At 44.0% G+C, this 22589-nt stretch overlaps 1 protein-coding gene across 4 annotated transcripts in view; it reads right to left on the bottom strand.

Moving 5' to 3' along the window:
- LOC124554933 (nuclear pore complex protein Nup98-Nup96-like) overlaps nucleotides 1-22589 on the bottom strand; it is a 236048-nt gene that overhangs the window by 30254 nt on the left and 183205 nt on the right. For all 4 annotated transcript variants that reach the window (XM_047128630.1, XM_047128629.1, XM_047128631.1 and 1 more), the window contains one exon: nucleotides 11341-11496. In XM_047128630.1, coding sequence (XP_046984586.1) covers nucleotides 11341-11496 — 156 coding nt within the window. The remainder of the gene's footprint in view (nucleotides 1-11340; nucleotides 11497-22589) is intronic.

Below are 22589 nucleotides of genomic sequence, written 5' to 3'. Positions count from 1 at the left end.
GCAGACATGCATTTGTTACATGTAAGACAGTTGGGTCACTCATTTATGAAATTTTGTGTGTCTAAGAATAAAATATAGCAAGTGACATGACAGAAAATCCACAGTACTTACGGATCATGTTGTTACTCACTAAAATGAATGGCATGTGTCTGAATACCAGGCAGCAAAGACTGAACAATAATTCCTCAGGGGACAGACACAAAACAAGTCATTGCCATCATTTTCCAATCATGAAACCCTGATGTTGGTTGAACAGGTTGTCTGCTAATTTTATTTCCACGGCTTCCTTGGATACTGAATACCAATAGGATTAGGCTGTAGCCAGTATCTTGATTTTCATGTAAACCACGGAATGGGCAGTGGAAAATCTATGTTTGGTACTGCAGATCTCCTTTTCTGGTGTCTGATGCATTGTTCTTGTACAATGTGTATTGTTCTCCTAAGTAATTATTACCACACTGATGAGGAATTCAATAAATACCCAACTTTCATAAAAACAAATCATCTTCCACATATACCTTATGATTTGTCGATCTGCCAGTGCGTGGAAGGGTACATACACTTTGTCTTATTGAATTTATTTTCCAAAAGTACCAGTTCGTATTCTCTGCTGTGGAGTCTGATGTAAGAGCCCTATGTACAGTAGTTCTACATACAGTATAATCTCTCTAGCACATTTTTGAAAGGACTGCAGATTTTGAGCCTTAAGCGGAACTATGTACTACCGAAATATACCTAATTTGTTAATGACTCGATTTTTTCATCTGAGAAAATACACGATTAGGGGTACCATACTTGTGGTAAAATGGAATCTCTTAATGGCACACTTACTGACATGCTACAGCAGTAAATTATAGCACAAAATGCACTTTTTCAAAATCATGTTCATAATATCCTACCCAGAAACACTCAAAATTATGTGTTAGTGTACAAGAAACAAAAATCTACATGATTACTCTGCTAGTCACAGTAAAGTGCCTGGCAGAGGGTTCAATGAACCACCTTCAAGTTGTGTCTCTACCATTCCACTCTCTAACGGCATGCGGGAAAAACGAGCACTTAAATTTTTCTGTGTGAGCCCTGATTTCTCTCGTTTTATCGTGATGATCATTTCTCTCTATGTAGGTGGGTGCCAAAAGAATGTTTTCACAATTGGAGGAGGAAACTGGTGATTGAAATTTAATGAGAAGATCCCATCCCAACGAAAAATGCCTTTGTTTTAATGATTGCCACTCCAATTCACATATCATGTCTGTGGTACTATCTCTCCTATTTCGTGATAATACAAAACGAGCTGCCCTTCTTTGTACTTTTTTGATGTCATCCGTCAGTCCCATCTGGTGCGGATCCCACACCGCACAGCAATACTCCAGAATATGGCAAACAAGTGTGGTGGTGTAAGCAGTCTCTTTAGTAAACCTGTTGCATGTTCTAAGTGTTCTGCCAATGAATCGCAGTCTTTGGTTGGCTCTAGCCACAATATTATCTATGTGATTGTTTCAATTTAGGGTATTTGTGATCGTAATCCCGAAGTATTTAGTTGAATGTATAGCATTCAGATTTGTGCGACTTACTGCGTAATCTAAATTTAGCGGATTTCTTTTAGTACTCATGTGGATAACTTCACACTTTTCTTCATTCAGGGTCAATTGCCACTTTTCGCACCATACAGTTCATTTTGGTCATGTGATGACTTTACAAGTTGGTATATGACAGCATCATCTGCAAACAGTCTAAGATTGCTACTCAGATTGTCTCTTATGTCGTTAATATAGATCAGGAACAACTTCCTTGGGGAACACCGGATATTATTTCTGTTTTATTTGACAACTTTCCACGTATTACTACGAACTGTGACCTTTCTGACAGGAAATAACGAATCCAGTTGCACAACTGAGGTGATATTTCATAGGCACACAGTTTGGTTAGAAGATGCTTGTGAGGAATGGTGTCTAAAGCATTCTGGAATTGTGTTAAATACAGTGACACTGGCTAAATCCAACACATTGGATATGTACACTTATGCCATCAGCCTAATGGAATGCAGGGGAGTCACGTGACATGACAGTGCACCTACTAGCATCCAAAATATCTATGTGGCATGTGCTGAAGAAAAAATGAAAAGACACTAAAACTGCAATTATTATTACAGTTCTCAAAACAAACTAACATTCTTCATTTAGCCTCTCTTCATTAGTGAATCACTACTGGTAACTAAATAAGGGTTGTCATTTCAACAAACTATCAGTATACTGTACATACTGTTAACCTAACTACACTAAAGCATGATAACATACAGTGCGTACTCCTGTCTTCATGAAGGTTTCTTTTATCCAATTTTAATACTGTATTGTCTATCTTTGTTACTGTGTTCAACACACCACTGACTTCAACACGAACATAATGCGTAACTGTGACCATTGCATCAATAGCTTTCGACATTGTAGGAAATGGTGAAGGTTCCAGTTCATCCTTGTCTTCACTTTCCTCTGGTTTCTCTGCCATCTGTTCCTCCAACCCATCATCAACTATCATGGACTGACGAACGGCAACACCTTAGTCACAGTCAACATATTCATTGAAGCTAAGACAGTAATCGTTTTCTTCTTGTCCTATTATTTGCTGCCACTGTTCAGCTGCAATTACTTAGTTTTCTGGTGTGATGTCTTCTGCCAGTATCCGATGAAAGCCATCCTCCTTGAAGCAGTTTGAGATTGTGCTTTCTTGCACAGAATCCCAGTCACTTTTTACAAAATGCATAGCATCCCAGGTCATAACCTTTTTCATTGTACAATGAGGGCAAGCCAGTCTCTTCTGTACAAGAACCTTCGCGTATTTTTGTTTCAGGCATTTTGTAACACCTTACTCAAGTATCTGCAGGTGACTTTTAGAACTGGGAGGAAAAAACATCTACATCATTTTACTGTAGTGTATCTTAGGGATGCACTGCACACTGGTCAATAAACAGAATTATTTTCCTTTTTGTAAAGCCCAGTTTTGCATCCCAGGCATGCAAAAATTGTTCAAAAGCAGTAGTTTTTACCCGTGCACTCTCATTTGATTTATATCGACATGGAAATATCCTCACATTTTTGAAGCATTGTGGACTCCGTCTTCCCAATTATTACTGGCATCAACTTTTCTGTTACATCTTTGTTACAATATAATACAGCAGTTAGCCTCTCTTCATTAAATTTTTCGCGAAGGAGAGGGGAGGGGGAGAGCCTGTTCATCTGCATTAAAAACATCATCGAGACTGTACTTTCCTGTGACAAATAGAAGAGTATTTTTCCACGACTGAACATTGTCAACATTCACACTTCCAGTCTCTCTTCAAACATATTTATACACTAAATTATGTCTGTTCTGGAATGTTTCATTCCAGAGTCCCAACTTCTATGCCAAATATTTTGCTTTAGCATGAACCACTGTACTGTCTACTGAAATGTTCAAAGCACAAGCATGTTTTATCCACTTAAGTAGTACATTTTCCCGTTCTGAGAACAGACTGTTGTGCACTATTTTGCTTCCAATTTCCTCTGTCCAAACATGCTGCTTTAATTATTTTTTGTTTGCTCACTATTATATTTAATGTTGATAGATGAATGTTTAGTTTTCAAGAAATATCAACACACTTTGTGTGTGAATTTTTGTCCACTTCCTGAATAATGTTCCACTTTTCTTTATTTGTAAACTGGCTTGCTGTCTTCTTGTCCATGACGAATTAGGAGTAGCTAAACTTTGGATTTCAACTGGCCATTCCATAGATTACAGGAAACTCAAGATACTGAATACAGCCTCATCCTATTGGGATTCAGTGGTCAAGAAATCAGTGGAGGAGGAGGAGGAGGAGGAGGAGGAGGAGGAGGAGGAGGAGGAGGAGGGGGGGAGTAAAAAAATACAAGAATACAAAAAATAAAAAATAAATTAATAAATTTGCAGACAACTGAGCTTGACAAAGGAAGTAATTCATTTCACATTTGCCTTTTACAGCACTTTTTGCTGCCTAGTATTCAAATACATGCTATCAAGTTTAATAAATGAACACACAATTCATAAGCACTATGGATTTTCTGACTTTGCATTTGGTATGGTTTATTCCTACATGGATGGAGTTTTACCTATGAGCAACTACCTTATCTACGACCGATACTTGTGCCAACTGCCTCGTGTATTTGTAGCGAAATTCACATTTGAATTTGTTGTTGCCTGTAAATGATCAGACTTACTAATTTGAAAGGTTTTTATGATGTGCCTCAAGACGGAGCCTTAGTGCTCTGAAACTGACTTAAAGAAAGTGGTGATTTGGGAGCTTTTTGAGTGGGTTTACTTTTGCAAAAACTTACAAATTTTTTCCTAAAGTGGTGTTTCTTTGTTTTCATCTTTTGGATCTATCTATACTTTCACCCAATGATTGTTTCTGTTTAGAACAGCAGCGTTTTCCTGCCGGTGAACAGTTCTCCGACTTAAGGTGTGTTGACATTTTTCTTTTCTTACCCAATAGATTATTACAAAAAACTGCCGAATATTAATTCTGACCTTTCAGGGGCATAAATAGCTGTGCAACTCATACTTAAAAATACTATATATGGAACCGACAAGAAGCTTAGCATAGAAATAGAACTGAAAATACCTATTTGCACTTCAGTGGAAGACTTTTTGCATGTTCAAGACTGGTGAGACTGCCAGAGGGGAGAGGAGCTGTGTGGAGAAACAATTTTGTTTACGACCTTCCACTAAGGAAGGGATTCTATTTGTGTTTATCTGCTCTGCATAGTAACTAACAGTTCTTGATAAAACTTTACGTAGTTTTCGTGTTAGATTTCTTAGTGTTTTCTTGATCGTTTAGAACAGAAAGCGCCCTAAAACCGTCTTTTGTTTGTTTCGCGGCCGTTAGCCACTAGTCACTTGAATCAGCAGTTGTCTTGTGACAGCCAGAGCGAGAGCACCAGCAGCAGCGAGTACTGTTTGTATAAAGCGTTTTTGTACTTATTTGCTGCGCTTAGCTTTTAAATAGTTTTTCTGGGAAAACCTAGCGTAGTTTTCGCGTCTCGTATTTCAGTGAGTGTTTCTTGATTATCAGAGTAGCTCATCAGAAGATTATCTTGGGAATTTGTCACCGTATAGAGTAGGGTAAACATAGTCATGTGTAGGGACTGTGGTTGTTGTGAGCGGACGCAAGGAGAATTGGCCACTCTTCGGGGGCAGGTGGAGGCTTTGTCTGTTAGGCTCATCTAGCTCGAGGCGCAGGCGTCGGCTCGTAGTGGCGTTGGGGCAACTGTGGTGAGACCTATGCCTACTTCGGTGGCCTTGGAATCACATGGAACCCCTGATGTCGCTGCGTCTTCCGGCAGTGAGCATCTTACCGGTCAGCCATCACTCCAGGGTGAATGGCGGACAGTGGTGGGCTCGCGCGTGCCTGGCCGAAAGGCGAAGGTGGGATCTGGCCGCGTGGCAGCTGCCTTACCCCTTTCCAACAGGTACGGGGTGCTTCCTAGCGGTGATGACATCGTTTCCGAGCCACCACAGGATGCCTCGCCTGTTGGGCCAGTGGCCGATTCTCCGGCAAGGTCCCGACAGTCACAGAGGGCGGGCCTATTAGTTATAGGGAGCTCCAACGTTAGGCGGGTTATGGAGCCCCTTAGGAAAATAGCGGGTAGGTCGGGGAAGAATGCCAGTGTGCACTCGGTGTGCTTGCCGGGGGGTCTCGTCCGTAATGCGGAGGAGGCCCTTCCGGCAGCTATTGAACGCACTGGGTGTGACCGGCTGCAGATAGCAGCACATGTCGGAACGAATGACGCCTGCCGCTTGGGTTCTGAGGCCATCCTTGGTTCCTTCCGGCGGCTGGCTGATTTGGTGAAGACAACCAGCATCGCACGCGGAGTGCAAGCTGAGCTTAATATCTGCAGCACAGTGCCCAGAGTCGATCGCGGTCCTCTGGTTTGGAGCCGTGTGGAGGGTCTAAACCAGAGGCTCAGACGACTCTGCTATAATGGTTGCAAATTCATCGACCTCCGTTATTGGGTGGAGAACTGTAGGGCCCCCCCTAGACAGGTCAGGCGTGCACTACACACCGGAAGCAGCTACTAGGGTAGCAGAGTACGTGTGGCGTGCACACGGGGTTTTTTTTAGGTTAGAGGGACCCCCCTTGGACGAAACGATAAAATACCTGACGGCTTACCAGAGAGGACATTATCATCGTTGATAAAGAACGTCCGTCCTCAGAGACCAAAAACAGGAAAAGTTAACGTAATATTGGTAAACTGTAGGAGTATCCAGGGCAAGGTTCCTGAATTAGTATCTCTTATTGAAGGAAATAGTGCGCATATAGTATTAGGAACGGAAAGTTGGTTAAAACCGGAAGTGAACAGTAACGAAATCCTAGACACAGAATGGAATATATACCGCAAGGATAGGATAAACGCCAATGGTGGAGGAGTATTTATAGCAGTAAAGAATTCAATAATATCCAGTGAAGTTATTAGCGAATGCGAATGTGAAATAATCTGGGTTAAGTTAAGTATCAAAGGTGGGTCAGATATGATAGTCGGATGCTTCTATAGACCACCTGCATCAGCAACCGTAGTAGTTGAGCGCCTCAGAGAGAACCTGCAGAACGTCGTGAAGAAGTTTCGTGATCATACTATTGTAATAGGGGGAGACTTCAATCTACCAGGTATAGAATGGGATAGTCACACAATCAGAACTGGAGCCAGGGACAGAGACTCTTGTGACATTATCCTGACTGCCCTGTCCGAGAATTACTTCGAGCAGATAGTTAGAGAACCAACTCGTGAAGCTAACGTTTTAGACCTCATAGCAACAAATAGACCGGAACTTTTCGACTCCGTGAATGTAGAAGAAGGTATCAGTGATCATAAGTCAGTGGTTGCATCAATGACTACAAGTGTAATAAGAAATGCCAAGAAAGGAAGGAAAATATATTTGCTTAACAAGAGTGATAGGGCACAAATCGCAGAATATCTGAGTGACCACCATCAAACGTTCATTTCTGAGGAAGAGGATGTGGAACAAAAATGGAAAAAATTCAGAAACATCGTCCAGTACGCCTTAGATAAGTTCGTACCGACTAAGGTCCAAAGCGAGGGGAAAGATCCACCGTGGTATAACAATCATGTACGAAAGGTACTACGGAAACAAAGAAAGCTTCATCATAGGTTTAAGAGTAGTCGAATCATAGCTGATAAGGAAAAGCTGAACGAAGCGAAAAAGAGCGTAAAGAGAGCAATGAGAGAAGCATTCAACGAATTCGAACATAAAACATTGGCAAACAATCTAAACAAGAACCCTAAAAAGTTTTGGTCATATGTAAAATCGGTAAGCGGATCTAAATCCCCTATTCAGTCACTCGTTGACCACGATGGCACCGAAACAGAGGACGACCGAAGAAAGGCAGAAATACTGAATTCAGTGTTCCGAAACTGTTTCACTGCGGAAAATCGTAACACGGTCCCTGACTTCAGCCGTCGCACGGACGCCAAAATGGAAAATATTGAAATAAACGATATCGGAATTGAAAAACAACTGCTATCACTTAGTAGCGGAAAAGCATCCGGACCAGACGAGATACCCTTAAGATTCTACAGTGATTATGCTAAAGAACTTGCCCCCTTTCTATCAGCAATTTATCGTAGATCGCTGGAAGAACGTAAAGTACCTAGCGACTGGAAGAAAGCGCAGGTCGTTCCCATTTTCAAGAAGGGTCATAAATCAGATGCGAATAATTATAGGCCTATTTCGCTTACGTCAATCTGTTGTAGAATAATGGAACATGTTTTGTGTTCTCGTATTATGACGTTCTTAGATAATACAAATCTCCTTCATCATAACCAACATGGATTCCGCAAACAGAGATCATGTGAAACTCAGCTCGCCCTATTTGCCCAAGAAATTCACAGTGCCGTAGACACTGGCGAGCAGATTGATGCCGTATTCCTGGACTTCAGGAAGGCATTCGATATGGTTCCGCACTTACGTTTAGTGAAAAAAATACGAGCTTACGGCATATCGGACCAGGTTTGTGATTGGATTCAGGATTTCCTAGAAGAAAGAACACAACATGTCATTCTTAACGGTTCAAAATCTGCAGATGTAGAGGTAATTTCGGGAGTACCGCAGGGAAGCGTGATAGGACCTTTATTGTTTACAATATACATAAATAACTTAGTTGACAACATCGGTAGCTCCGTGAGGCTATTTGCAGATGACACGGTTGTCTACAAGAAAGTAGCAACATCAGAAGACTCGTACGTACTCCAGGAGGACCTGCAGAGGATTAATGCATGGTGCGACAGCTGGCAGCTTTCCCTAAACGTAGATAAATGTAATATAATGCGCATACATAGGGGCAGAAATCCATTCCAGTACGATTATGCCATAGGTGGTAAATCATTGGAAGCGGTAACGACCGTAAAATACTTAGGAGTTACTATCCGGAGCGATCTGAAGTGGAATGATCACATAAAACAAATAGTGGGAAAAGCAGGCGCCAGGTTGAGATTCATAGGAAGAATTCTAAGAAAATGTGACTCATCGACGAAAGAAGTAGCTTACAAAACGCTTGTTCGTCCGATTCTTGAGTATTGCTCATCAGTATGGGACCCTTACCAGGTTGGATTAATAGAAGAGATAGACATGATCCAGCGAAAAGCAGCGCGATTCGTCATGGGGACATTTAGTCAGCGCAAGAGCGTTACGGAGATGCTGAACAAGCTCCAGTGGCGGACACTTCAAGAAAGGCGTTACGCAATACGGAGAGGTTTATTATCGAAATTACGAGAGAGCACATTCCGGGAAGAGATGGGCAACATATTACTACCGCCCACATATATCTCGCGTAATGATCACAACGAAAAGATCCGAGAAATTAGAGCAAATACGGAGACTTACAAGCAGTCGTTCTTCCCACGCACAATTTGTGAATGGAACAGGGAAGGGGGGATCAGATAGTGGTACAATAAGTACCCTCCGCCACACACCGTAAGGTGGCTCGCGGAGTATAGATGTACAGGGGGGGGGGGCAAAAAAAAAAAAAAAAAAAAAAAAAAAAAAAAAAAAAAAAAAAAAAAAAAAAAAAAATCCCACTCTCCCTCCTGCAGGGCAGCCAGCCTACACCCACCTTCTGTTTTTCTGTGAGAGCAGAACTGACACAGTCGTACAGATCGCCGATGACTTCTGGAGTTGTGATGGTCATACTCTATGACGGGATTCAAAATAAGGAAACAATGAACAATGCACAACAGAAAGTGTTTGGTAATAGCTATCATGTAATTGCTTGTTGAAGTTTGCAGTGTCGTGTAAACAAGGTAGTTTAGGCCCAATGTCTACCAGTATTTGATGCACACAGAGTTCAAAACATCCACCACTTTAAGACACATTAAAATCTCCCCATTATATCAAGTTTTGAACTTCAACTAGCAGACAAACATACTCATTTCTTTATTCTAAGATGTTAGGTCCAACAGCCGAGTCCTATGTTTCATTACACTGTGTATATTTTATACCAACCATCAAACCACCCAACATTTTGTGTGACACTAGAGCATCGCACACATCGATACGTTGTTCTGTTCATGTACTTTTTAGTTATAAACAAGTTCTTATGCACTTTATGTTTCCAAACTGAGCTTTGCTCGATGACATGCAATACATGCAACTGACAACTGGTCACATTTTTTGTATTTATATGCAGAAAATCAAGTTATTTCAGAAAATCAAGCTATTTGAGACCATTTCTGTTAAAATGGTTCATTTGGATACAATTTGCTGTGAAATAGCATTTATTAGGTAATTTCACATTTTGAGGCAAACTTTCCATCTGTATCCATACTTATGGCAAATGCTAACTTTTCAAGTTCCTATTTACTGAAGCTCTTGTGCCTATTGTCTTTCCAATGACTGATGGGCATTTACTTTACAGTACATCATTGTGTGAAGTGGTTTTAGTTCAGTCACAGATTCATCGTTACGATGGCTGTATAGTTACAAGATAAAATTTCAGAGGAAGTAATATTGCTGTCCTGGATGCATGCCTGAAATATGATGGCATATTTAAGTTATCAAGATGCATTGCAATTCTGGCATACAGCAATTTTTCAAGGACTTTAAACAATGCTGTCCCAAGTGAGACAGTAGGCTTTTAGTAGTGTACTTTAAAAATTGCCTACCACTATCAATCTTTAGCTTTTTAAAGATGTCCGCTTGCTTCATACATTGTTAAGAGGGCTTTACTTCTGTTTCAATGGGTCAAGGGAACACTTTCAGAAATTCAGCGGCATTTTCTGTAATGCATTTGTATCGTGTTTTCCCAGCAACACAAAAATACTGATTGTATTTTTCAGTTGCTTTTTTCTAAAATTAAATGCATTGTTATTTTCAATGTTATAAAAAGTCTGAGGCTCTATTTGTAAAGGCAGCACCAGTATAATCCCTACTTAACAATTTTTATTTTATTACTAACATTATTTTTAAGGTTAAATACAGACTTTTAGGTTTCTCAATAACTTTACTCATTATTTTACAATACTTGCTGTAATGATGTAGCTGAACTGGGTTGTCTGAAAATTCTAATCTGATATACAGCTCACACTTCCTTTTGCATCAAGTTTTTATACCAATGGTGATCTATTAGTTATTAGTGTTGTCTTTGGTTTGAATGCTGGAAACCCATTTTGCACACTAATAGCTCCAATTTATCACTGACCAAACTGCACTTTTAGATTGCAGCACTGTGTACCATAAGGAATGGGAACACCTTCTTGCAAGCATGATTTAAAGGCCTGAATACTTTCTTCATTTGTTGTCTAAACTAGTTTCCAATAGGACTTTGGTATATGCTCACTTATATTTGTGTCATTTATACTGAGTTTCTGTCCATCATCGAGAGACTATTGGAGATGGGCAAAACAAAGAATTATCTTCCAATAGGAAGATTGCTAGCAAATTAGGGACGCTTTTTCAAAGGCACTTTGCCGATAAATTTATTAGGTTACAATAGGAATCTTGAAGACAGTCAGGAAATTTACTATCTGCCAAACTAACCTCGCTTCCTGAGCATCCTAAAATCAATCAAGATTGAGCCATTACAAAACTACTACCATTAATTTTCTTCATTCTTTACAAAATTAATTAAGTGTACAATGTTCAAACTATACTGTCTGCACAACATGTGGTGATTGTAAATGCTTGCCTGCATGAAATATGCACCATATGATACATTAACATATCCATCAAAATGTATACTGCATTCAAGAAATTTTGTGTTCAACAACTTTAATTGACAGGTGCCCTATAAAGCATTCAAACTCAAATTCTACTTACTTTGCTTGACCAAGAGATTTGTGAGCTTTTATCTCATATATCCAACTAGCAGGTATTTTCAGCTTTCGTTTCACAAAATATTCCTTCTTCTTATAATCTTTATCCCCAACACTGCACAAGTTTCTTTCCAGCATACGTAGGACTGCCATTTGGCGCCTTCATGAAGATAAAAGATGCGTTAAATGGGAAGTGTTGCCAACAGAAATTATTTTTATAGAACATGAGACATAATATACACAGCAATGACACAGTACAGGTAAAAGGCCACTGACTGTCCTATAGTCAACTCAGTGTAAGTAGATGCCCAGCAGTGCAGTGGGCTGACTATGGCAGCTCCACATGCCTGACTTAACCAAGAGGCTAATACGATTTTGTCGAAGTCTCTATGGTAGCAGCACCTCACTGTTGTCACAGCTGTATACATGGCTTATCTTTTTTGCCTGCAGTTAATTACACTTCACAGCTGAAAGCTTGTAACAGTGGTCCTAGCTGTCATGGATCATCTTACACCAACTCGACTATAGAAAAGTAGTAATATTAAGCATAACAAGAATTCAACCAAAATGACAATTTGAGCAGGATAACATTTTCAGCCAAATATTTTTTACACAAATTTTAAGACTGAAAAAAGCATATCATTGACTGAAGCTTCAGTTCCGGATCTCTTTGTGTGAACAGTGAATTATTTTCCATCAGACAGTTACTAATAGTGGCACTCAATAACTGTGGGAGGGGGAGGAGGAGGAGGAGGAGGAGGAGGAGGAGGGGGGGTGGTCACAACTATTCTGGTATGAACAGGAAATTTGTAAGTGAACTTGTTTCATTGTGTCATAGTCAATCACCCTAGTTGTGATTACTGCTCTAGACTGTAGAACATATTAAGTGTGTGGAGAAGTGCAGCCAACAGCACTGCACTGAAGGTGAGAAATTGAATTGGCATTAGACCACAAGTAAGTACTGCAACTGTTTTTACTGATGTATAATGTAGCGAATTAATCAGAGTTTGTCGCCTGCAAATTTAGCCCTCTTTCATCCCTTTCATCAGTGGGAACATCCAAAAGATGTAACCTTCCTTCCCTACCTACCTCCTCATGGCATATACCATTGTAAAATGACCACAATTTATCATTACAAAAAAATATTTTAAAAATTTAAATGATATGAATATAATGATGAAGTAGTGATAAAATTTTGTACCATATCAGAACTATGATTTACTGCTAATGGGGAACAGTTTCCTAGGATATCTGAGTACACCTGAAGGACAAATTTTCACTGTCAGTTAAGTCTGGATTTTTGATTTCCAAGCACACCAAACGTTCAAATGTGTGTGAAATCTTATGGGACTTAACTGCTAAGGTCATCAGTCCCTAAGCTTACACACTACTTAACCCAAATTATCCTAAGGACAAACACACACACCCATGCCCGAGGGAGGACTCTAACCTCCGCCGGGACCAACCGTACAGTCCATGACTGCAGCACATTAGATCGCACGGCTAATCCCGCGCGGCTCCAAGCACACCACCACATATTCTCGCATGGGGTACGTGAAAATAGCGCAACGGGGGGAATGGAGGTAATTCCATTAGTCCTCACACCATCCAAATTTTCCCAGTAGCGCTATTACCACATACCCTACGGGATAATTTATTGTAGTTGTGTCTGGACGTCTTAGGTAGGAACATCAGTGGCAACTTAAAAGTCAGGCATGAAGGCAAATTCATAGTCAAGCAGAAAATCTGGGTTTGAGTCTTAGCTTGGTATAAATTTTCAGTTTTTCCTACATATTCATTACATTACAATATCTGCATATTTGATCAGTTTAACACCTGATATAATTTTATGCCGCTGCATTTTATTGCTTTCCATTAGAAACATACCTCTCATTTCAGCCCATTTACTTAATTTCATGATATGAATATAATGCAGGATGGTTGAGGCAAAAAACAGCAGTTCCATTTACATTTCCAGACAAAAATCAATGAGCTCCAGTAATGGAGAAAAATTACTTCACAGTATATTCTGAGAAACACTGCGTTAATCACAACAGAAAATTAACTAAGAGTTGCAAAGATATCCATACATATGCAAAAGCTTTGAGCTATACAAAAGCTTACACATACAAAGAAATTTGAAACTGAAAGTGAACCTAAAAATTCAAATACACAAAATTGTGATTGATAAAAATATGGCTTTCAAAATACTAAATCCCAATCAGTAGCAGTGTTCAGTTTTTCAAGGCCTATCCACTGTGCCAACTTATAACTAAATCTGAGGGGTTGGGGGTTTTTTGTTTTTGTTTTTTTTAGGAAGCACAACTTCAACGGTCATTAGCGCCCAGACTACGTTAGGAACGCACCGCGAGGCACAAGTTTAAAACAGCAAAGGGAAAACACGATAAAAGACAGACTGACAGGCATAGGATTAAAAAAAACAGCATAATCAAATGTCCTTGGAGAGGTTTTTCAAGTTGATAAAACGAAGAATGTGAGCAGCTGCTCGTGGGTCATCCGTTAAAATGGCATCTAGAGTACATGGCAGGCCAAGATCAAGACGCAGTGTCTTAAAATCCGGACAGGACGTTAATATGTGGCGGACCGTCAGCAATTGCCCACATGGGCAGAACGGCGCCGGCGCAGCCGTCAGCAGATGGCGATGGCTGAACCGGCAGTGTCCAATTCGTAACCAGACCAAAACGACCTCCTCCCGCCGAGAAGGGCGTGAGGAGGACGGCCAAGCCGCGGGAAGAGGTTTCAAGGCCCGAAGCTTGTTGTCCGTAAGTGCAGCCCAATCGGCATGCCACAGCGATAGAATGCGCCAACAAAGGATCCTGCTACAATCTGATGAAGGGACACAACAAGAAGCTGTCCGAGGCTGGAGGACCGCAGCCTTGGCCACGGCATCTGCAGCTTTGTTCCCAGGGATACCGACATGGCCAGGAATCCACATAAAGCTAACCAGAGAACCGTCGTCCACCAGCTGCTGAAGAGAGCGTTGGATCCGGTGCACGAAAGGGTGAACCGGATACAGATCACTGAGGCTCTGGAGTGCGCTCACGGAATCGGAGCAGATGACATAAGCAGAATGTCGGTGGCGGCAGATGTAAAGAACAGCCTGGTAGAGGGCGAAGAGCTCAGCTGTGAAGACCGAACAATGGCCATGGAGCCGGTATTTGAAACTTTGTGCCCCGACAATAAAAGAACACCCGACCCCATCATTGGTCTTAGAGCCATCTGTATAAATGAAGGTCATATTACTGAACTTCGAACGAAGTGCGACAAAATGGGAGTGGTATACCGAACCGGGGGTAGCCTCCTTTGGGAGCGAGCTGAGGTCAAGGTGAACGGGAACCTGAGCCTGGAGCCAAGGTGGAGTGTGGCTCTCGCCCACTCGAAAGGTTGCAGGGAGTGAAAAATCAAGGTGTTGAAGGAGGCGATGAAAGCGAACTCCAGGGGGTAGCAGGGCAGAGACATACAACCCGTATTGACGGTCGAGAGAGTCGTCAAAAAAGGAACGATAAGATGCGTGGTCGGGCACTGACAGTAGCCGACAGGCATACCGACAAAGCAGTATATCACGCCGGTAGGTGAGTGGCAATTCACCAGCTTCAGCATGAAGACTCTCGACGGGACTAGTATAAAACGCTCCGATCGCAAGACGTAAACCCCGATGTTGTATGGAGTTGAGGCGGCGTAAGATGGATGGCCGTGCAGAAGAGTACACGAAGCTCCCATAATCCAGCTTGGAGCGGATGATCGACCGATATAGGCGAAGTAGGACAGTTCGATCCACTCCCCACGACATACCACTGAGAACACGGAGGACATTTAGAGAATGGGTACAACGGGCAGCCAAATATGACACATGTGGAGACCAGCTAAGTTTCCTGTCAAATGTAAGACCTAAAAATTTTGTCGTCTCCACGAATGGGAGAGCAACAGGACCGAGTCGTAAGGACGGTGGGAGAAACTCTTTGTAGCGCCAGAAGTTAATACAGACCGTCTTCTTGGCAGAAAAACGGAAGCCATTGGCGACACTCCAGGAGTACAGACGGTCAAGAGAACGCTGAAGACAGCGCTCCAGGAAACATGTACCCTGCACGCTGCAATAGATGGTAAAATCGTCCACGAAAAGGGAGCCTGATACATCAGCTGGGAGGCAATCCATTATTGGATTGATCGCTATGGCGAAGAGAGCGACGCTCAAAACTGAGCCCTATGGCACCCCATTCTCCTGGCGAAAGGTGTCTGACAGGACAGAACCCACACGTACCCTGAACTTTCAGTCCATTAAAAAGGAACGAATAAAAAGAGGGAGGCGACCGCGAAGGCCCCATGTATCATGTATGCATGGTGCGGAGAATGCCCGCCCTCCAACAGGTGTCGTAAGCCTTCTCCAAATCAAAGAACACAGCTGCGGTCGGGCGGTTCCGCAAGAAGTTATTCATAATGAAGGTCGACAAGGTAACCAGATGGTCAACAGCAGAGCGGCGCCTACGAAATCCACATTGTACATTGGTAAGTAGGTGTCGAGATTCGAGCAGCCAAACCAAACGAGAGTTAACCATTCGCTCCATTGCCTTACAGACACAGCTGGTAAGCGAGATGGGTCGATAACTGGAAGGCAAGTGCTTGTCCTTCCCCGGCTTAGGAATCGGGACAACAATAGACTCGCGCCAGCATGCGGGAACATGTCCCTCAATCCAGATGCGTTTATAAGTACGAAGAAGGAAACCTTTACCCGCAGGAGAAAGGTTCTTCAGCATCTGAATATGAATAGAATCAGGCCCTGGAGTGGAGGACCGTGACCGGGCAAGTGCGTTTTCGAGTTCCCGCATGGTGAATGGGGCATTATTACTTTCACGATTCGAGGAGCAGAAGTTAGGTGGCCTAGCCTCCTCTGCCTGTTTTCGGGGGAGGAAGGCAGGGTGGTAATGAGCGGAGCTCGAAACCTCTGCGAAAAAGCGGCAGAAGGCATTGGAGACATCCTCAGGGGCCACAAGGACGTCATTCGCGACCGTCAAGCCAGAAACTGGTTAGTGGACCTTAGTGCCAGATAGCCGGCGCAGGCTACCCCAGACAACAGAAGAAGGAGTAAAACTGTTGAAGGTGCTTGTGAAAGCAGCCCAGCTGGCTTTCTTGCTTTCTTTAATAATACGACGACACTGTGCACGTAATCGTTTATAATTGATACAATTCGCCACTGTAGGGTGGCGTTTAAAGGTGCGTAAAGCACGTCGACGAGCACGTAAAGCGTCTCTACATGCCGCGGTCCACCAGGGGACCGGTACGCGACATGGAGAAGAAGTAGGGTGAGGGATGGAATATTCAGCAGCAGTGAGAATGACTTCCGTGAGGTGTGCGACCTGACTATCGCAGCTTGTGAAGGTTTGATCCTGAAAGGTCGCCCTGGAAGAGAAGAGCCCCCAGTCTGCTTTGGAGATGTTCCAACTAGATGAGCACGGAGAGGGGGTATGCTGCAGGAGATGGATAACACACGGGAAGTGGTCGCTCGAATATTTATCAGAAAGTGCATACCACTCAAACCGGCGTGCAAGTTGGGTAGTACATATAGAGAGGTCTAAATGGGAATAGGTGTTAGATGTGTGCGAAAGAAAAGTAGGGGCGCCAGTATTGAGGCAGACAAGATTGAGCTGGTTGAAAAGGTCTGCTAACAGGGAGCCCCTCGGGCAGGATGCTGGAGAGCCCCAAAGGGGATGGTGGGCATTGAAGTCTCCAGTTAACAAAAATGGTGCAGGTAGCTGAGCAATAATTTGCATCATGTCTGCCGTGGTAACGGCAGACGATGATGGAGTGTAAACAGTACAAATGGAAAATGCAAAAGTGGGGAGAGTAATTCGGATGGCAACTGCCTGCAGGCCGGTGTGCAATGTGATGGGATCGTAGTAAATATCATCCCGGACCAGCAACATAACCCCTCCATGAGCCAGAATACCTACCACAGGGGGTAGGTCAAAACACACAGAAGTGTAGTGTGCCAGGGCAATTTGATCGCATGGGCGTAGCTTAGTTTCCTCAAGGGCTACGACGAGTGGACGGTGCAAGCGGAGCAGCAACTTCAAGTCCTCTCGGTTGGAGCGAATGCTGCGAATATTCCAGTGAATAAGTGCCATCGTACGAAGAAAAGGAAGATGAAAGAAGGGGTCACCTCGAAGGCCGCTGAGGGCCTGGCTTCGAGCAGCACTGCCGCCGCTATCAGTAGGCGGACAGTCATCGTCCATTGGTTCTATAGGTTCATCGGCCATCTTGGTAAGATGGCCGGGAGGGGGAGCTTCCTCCGCCGGTGAACGGCCAGATGGTCAGCTACCAGCGGTGCAGCCAGGCGAAACGGATGACGGCCTGGGGCGGCAACCGCTGGGTGGCACAGGAGAAGAAATGCGCCGTGGCGGAGAAGGAGAACTGTGCTTCCTATGAGCCTTCTTGGAAGGTCATTTGGTGGAAGTACTGGTCGATGGCTGGGAGTTCGAGGTACATAGGAAGTCTGCACGGGACGGTTCCTTCTTGAAGGCCCGTGCATCTGACTTCTGGGTCTTTGTCGTGGCAGAAGCTGATGAAGGGGCTTGTGTCTGTGGGGTGACGGGAGGAAGAGGAGACGTCGACTGCGCGATCTTAGCACTGGCCGAATGGACGACCGTGATGCTGAAGGTCAGATCGCATGTCTGGGTTGCCACCTCCCTGGTAGTCTGAGGAGAGGCGAGGACAGTACTGTATTTCCCCGCTGGGAGCAGCGTGGGCTTCCTACTAGCAAATAGCTTGCGAGCAGCTGAGGTGGACACTCTCTCTTTGACCCGAATTTCTTGGATACAGCGTTCTTCCTTATAGATGGGACAGTCGCGGGAGGATGCTGCATGGTCACCCTGACAGTTCACACAACGAGGAGACGAAGGTGGACAGTCACCCTCATGGGCATCCCTGCCACAAGTGACACATTTAGCCGCATTGGAGCAAGACTGGAGAGTGTGATTAAAACGCTGATACTGGTAGCAGCGCGTAGGTGTCGGGACATAGGGGCGAACAGAAATAACCTCATAGCCCGCTTTGATGCGCGATGGCAGCTGAACACTGTCAAAGGTCAAGAAAAGTGTCCGGGTCGGTACAAGGTCATTGTTGACCTTTTTTATGACCCTATGGACAGCCGTCACGCCCTGCTCAGCGAGGAAAGACTGAATCTCCTCGTCAGTCAATCCGTCGAGTGATCTAGTATAAACCACACCACGAGATGAATTCAAAGTTCGGTGAGCCTCCACCCGGACAGGGAACGTGTACAGGAGTGTGGCTCGAAAAAGTTTTTGTGCCTGAAAGGCGCTCTCAGTTTCTAGTAACAAGGTACCATTACGCAACCTGGTACAAGACTTAACAGTTCCGGCTATGGCAGCTACGCCCTTCTGGATAACGAAAGCGTTGACAGAGGAAAAATCCTTTCGTCCTCAGATCGAGAAACAACGAGGAACTGTGGGGCAGGCGGTAGTACTTTTGTCACTGGTGGCTGGTCAAGTTTCCATTTGTGGGCAGAAGTCGAGAGAGAAGAAGAAGATAAATCCATTGCGGAGGAATCCCCCATGATTGCCAGTGTCTCCCATGGCGCGCTCCTTCCTTGTGGGGACCCTCTCAGGGGGCACTCCCGCCTTAGGTGAATGTTGACACCTCAGGTCACACCTCCCGAGAAACAGACGGAGGGACCAATCAGCATGGTCAGAAGGTATCAGCTCAGGCAATCACCCCTCCCTGGGCCTGGCCTTTACAAGGGGGTATGTGCGTGTCTTACTTGTCTACCCAGGGCGGGGAATTACGTGTTACCCCGTCACCGGCTACGCGTGCGAACGCGTGGGTTGGCCTTCAGGCGCGCACAGGGAGGAAGGAAGAAGAGGAAAAAGGAGAGAGAGAGGACAGACTGTTTCAAACGCCTTGGCAGAGACCAGAGAAGGCAAGGGAAAGGAGGCAAGGGAAAGAGTAAGGAAGACAGTGAGATGGAGAAGAACAAAGAAAGGAACCAACCAAAGGAAGGAAGAAACGAGAAGAAGTGAAAAACCAAAATGACCACAAATATAGGTCGTGGAACCGTCCGTCTCCGGACGCAGGCGCTAACTACCCCCCTTGAGGGGGAGGGACTCCTTTTAGTCGCCTCTTACGACAGGCAGGAATACCTCGGGCCCATTCTAACCCCCGGACCCGCAGGGGGGAAATCTGAGGGGGGTGCGATGGGGAGGTTCCCTCGTCAGCACAGCTTGGAAACACACACAGGACTTTATTGGGAGAGAGAGAAATCACACTGTCACCAGATATATTACTGCACAGTGAGTTATGAACTGTCATTCCTATAAATTAGAAGGTGTGCTTCCTGAAGCATTGCGGACACACTATAAGTTCATGATTTTTGAACCCAGAAGCTATTTTGCCATGTGTTTCTTGTTATCCATGTGATACCTGATGTCTGACTGACAACTTTAGCAATCTAGTGGCTAGAAAATGCTGCCCACTGAGCTCCATACACAAATCAGTGGTATTCATTCCATCTCTCACTATGAACACAAGTAATTTTAACAATACCAAATGTCTGGGAATCAACCAAATAACCAACCACTAGTAATTTTGGAGTTTACTGCGCAATAGAAATCCAGAAATAGTAACAAGACATTCCACAACTAACGTAACATTTAGAGTTAAGCGTTTCACTGCTTTCAAGTCATCTGGAGACAAGGACAAATTTGTGTCTCACTCTCTAAGAAAGAAATGTCTTGGCATTCACTGAACTGCAAGCAAAATCTCAGAAAAAAATTACTTGCATCAACACGACTTCCAACTGGCTCTTTACAGTCCAAGTGCAGTTTAACAACTACTGTATTTAACCATGTATAAGACAACGCCCTCCCTTTTTTTTTTTTAAAGTGGCTCGTTTGGAAAATTTTATTTTTAACATAATATGACTAAACAAAATTACAAGCTGTTTTAATGATAAAAGTGTCTCCACAAGAAAGTTCTCATTATACACATTCTAAACTTATACCCTTTGTTGGCCGTCTTATATTAAAATAATAAAAGGAGAAATAAAATGAACAAAATGAAATGGTTTATCTCCATTTTTATTTTCATTTCTTTTCTGCTTACTGTTTCTGTGGTATCAATATTTTTACTTGTCATAATCAGAGATATCACTATCTTCATTTGTAAGCCTACTAGATTTCTTCCTTCCTGACACCCATCCCATAGTATATTCTCATTTGAGCCATCCATAGTATTGGATATACAGTACTTTTTGAATCCGTCATAATAGATTCTACCCCAAGCAGTACAGAACCACTGGTCCAGCATGCATACTGAGGCTTTTTTCAACTTCCTCCCTGGAGTGGGTGCATGGGCTCTGAAGCAGTCACTCAAACGCTGTCACAACAATATCCATTACTTGAAGTTGTGAGGTCATGCTACCAGAAATGACCATCAGTTTTGTGTTGTTCTTTACTATCAGATCCACAACTTCCCAGGTGAGGTGTTTCCCTGAAAGTATTTGGCAAAAATGTTTTCCTTCTGTTAAGCAAAGAGCCTGGTATTCTGTTCTAAACAACCCTAAACCATTCTAGCATCAAGTGATTTTTTTTTTTTTTTTTTTTTTTTTTTTTTTTTTTTTTTTTTTTTTTTTTTTTTTGTGGTTTTCGGGCGCACAACTTCAATGGTCATTAGCGCCCTGACTACTCTAAGAATGCACCGCGAGGCACAAGTTGACAACAACAACTAAAAGGGAAAACACAATAAAAGACAGACTGACAGGCATAGGATTAAAAAACATCATCAAATGTCCTTAGCGAGGTGTGTCAAATTGATAAAACAAAGAACACGAGCAGCTGCTCGTGGGTCATCCGCTAAAATGGCATCGAAAGTATTAGGCAGGTTAAGATCGAGGCGCAGTGTGTTAAGATCAGGACAGGACATTAAAATGTGTCTAACCGTCAGCAAGTGCCCACATGGGCAGAACGGCGCCGGCGCAGCCGTCAGCAGATGGCGATGGCTGAACCGGCAGTGTCCAATTCTTAACCTTGCTAAAACGACCTCCTCCCGCCGAGAAGGGCGTGAGGAGGACGTCCAAGCCACGGGAAGAGGTTTTAAGGCCCGAAGCTTGTTGTCGGTAAGTGCAGCCCAATCGGCATGCCACAGCGACACAACGCGCCGACAAATGACCCTGCTAAAATCGGACGAAGGGACACAACAAGAAGCTGTCCGAGGCTGGAGGACCGCAGCCTTGGCCGCGGCATCTGCAGCTTCGTTCCCAGGGATACCGACATGGCCAGGAACCCACATAAAGCTAACCGGCGTACCGACGTCCACCAGCTGCTGAAGAGAGCGTTGGATCCGGTGTACGAAAGGGTGAACCGGGTACGGATCACTGAGGCTCTGGATGGCGCTCAGGGAATCTGAGCAGATGACATAAGCAGAATGTCGGTGGCGGCAGATGTAAAGAACAGCCCGGTAGAGGGCAAAGAGCTCAGCTGTGAAGACCGAACAATGGCCATGGACCCGGTATTGGAAACTTTGTGCCCCGACAATAAAGGAACACCCGACCCCGTCATTGGTCTTAGAGCCATCTGTATAAATGAAAGTCATGTTGTTGAACTTCGAACGAAGTTCCAAAAAACGGGAGTGGTAGACCGAACCGGGGGTGACCTCTTTTGGGAGCGAGCTGAGGTCGAGGTGAACGCGGACCTGAGCCTGGAGCCAAGGTGGCGTGCGGGTCTCGCCCACTCGAAAGGTTGCAGGGAGTGAAAAATGAAGGTGTTGAAGGAGGCGACGAAAGCGAACTCCAGGGGGTAGCAAGGCAGAGACATACAACCCGTATTGAAGGTCAAGAGAGTCGTCAAAAAAGGAACGATAAGACGGATGGTCGGGCATTGACAGTAGCCGACAGGCATACCGACAAAGCAGTATATCGCGCCGGTAGGTGAGTGGCAATTCGCCAGCGTCAGCATGAAGACTCTCTACGGGACTGGTATAAAATGCTCCGATCGCAAGTCGTAAACCCCGATGTTGTATGGCGTTGAGGCGGCGTAAGATGGATGGCCGTGCAGAGGAGTATACGAAGCTCCCATAATCCAGCTTGGAGCGGACGATCGACCGATATAGACGAAGTAGGACGGTTCGATCCGCTCCCCACGACATACCACTGAGAACACGGAGGACATTTAAAGAACGGGTACAACGGGCGGCCAAATATGACACATGTGGAGACCAGCTAAGTTT

The sequence above is a fragment of the Schistocerca americana genome, chromosome X (genome assembly GCF_021461395.2).
Source record: "Schistocerca americana isolate TAMUIC-IGC-003095 chromosome X, iqSchAmer2.1, whole genome shotgun sequence".
NCBI lineage: Eukaryota > Metazoa > Arthropoda > Insecta > Orthoptera > Acrididae > Schistocerca > Schistocerca americana.
This window is presented reverse-complemented; position numbering and strand designations above follow the sequence as displayed.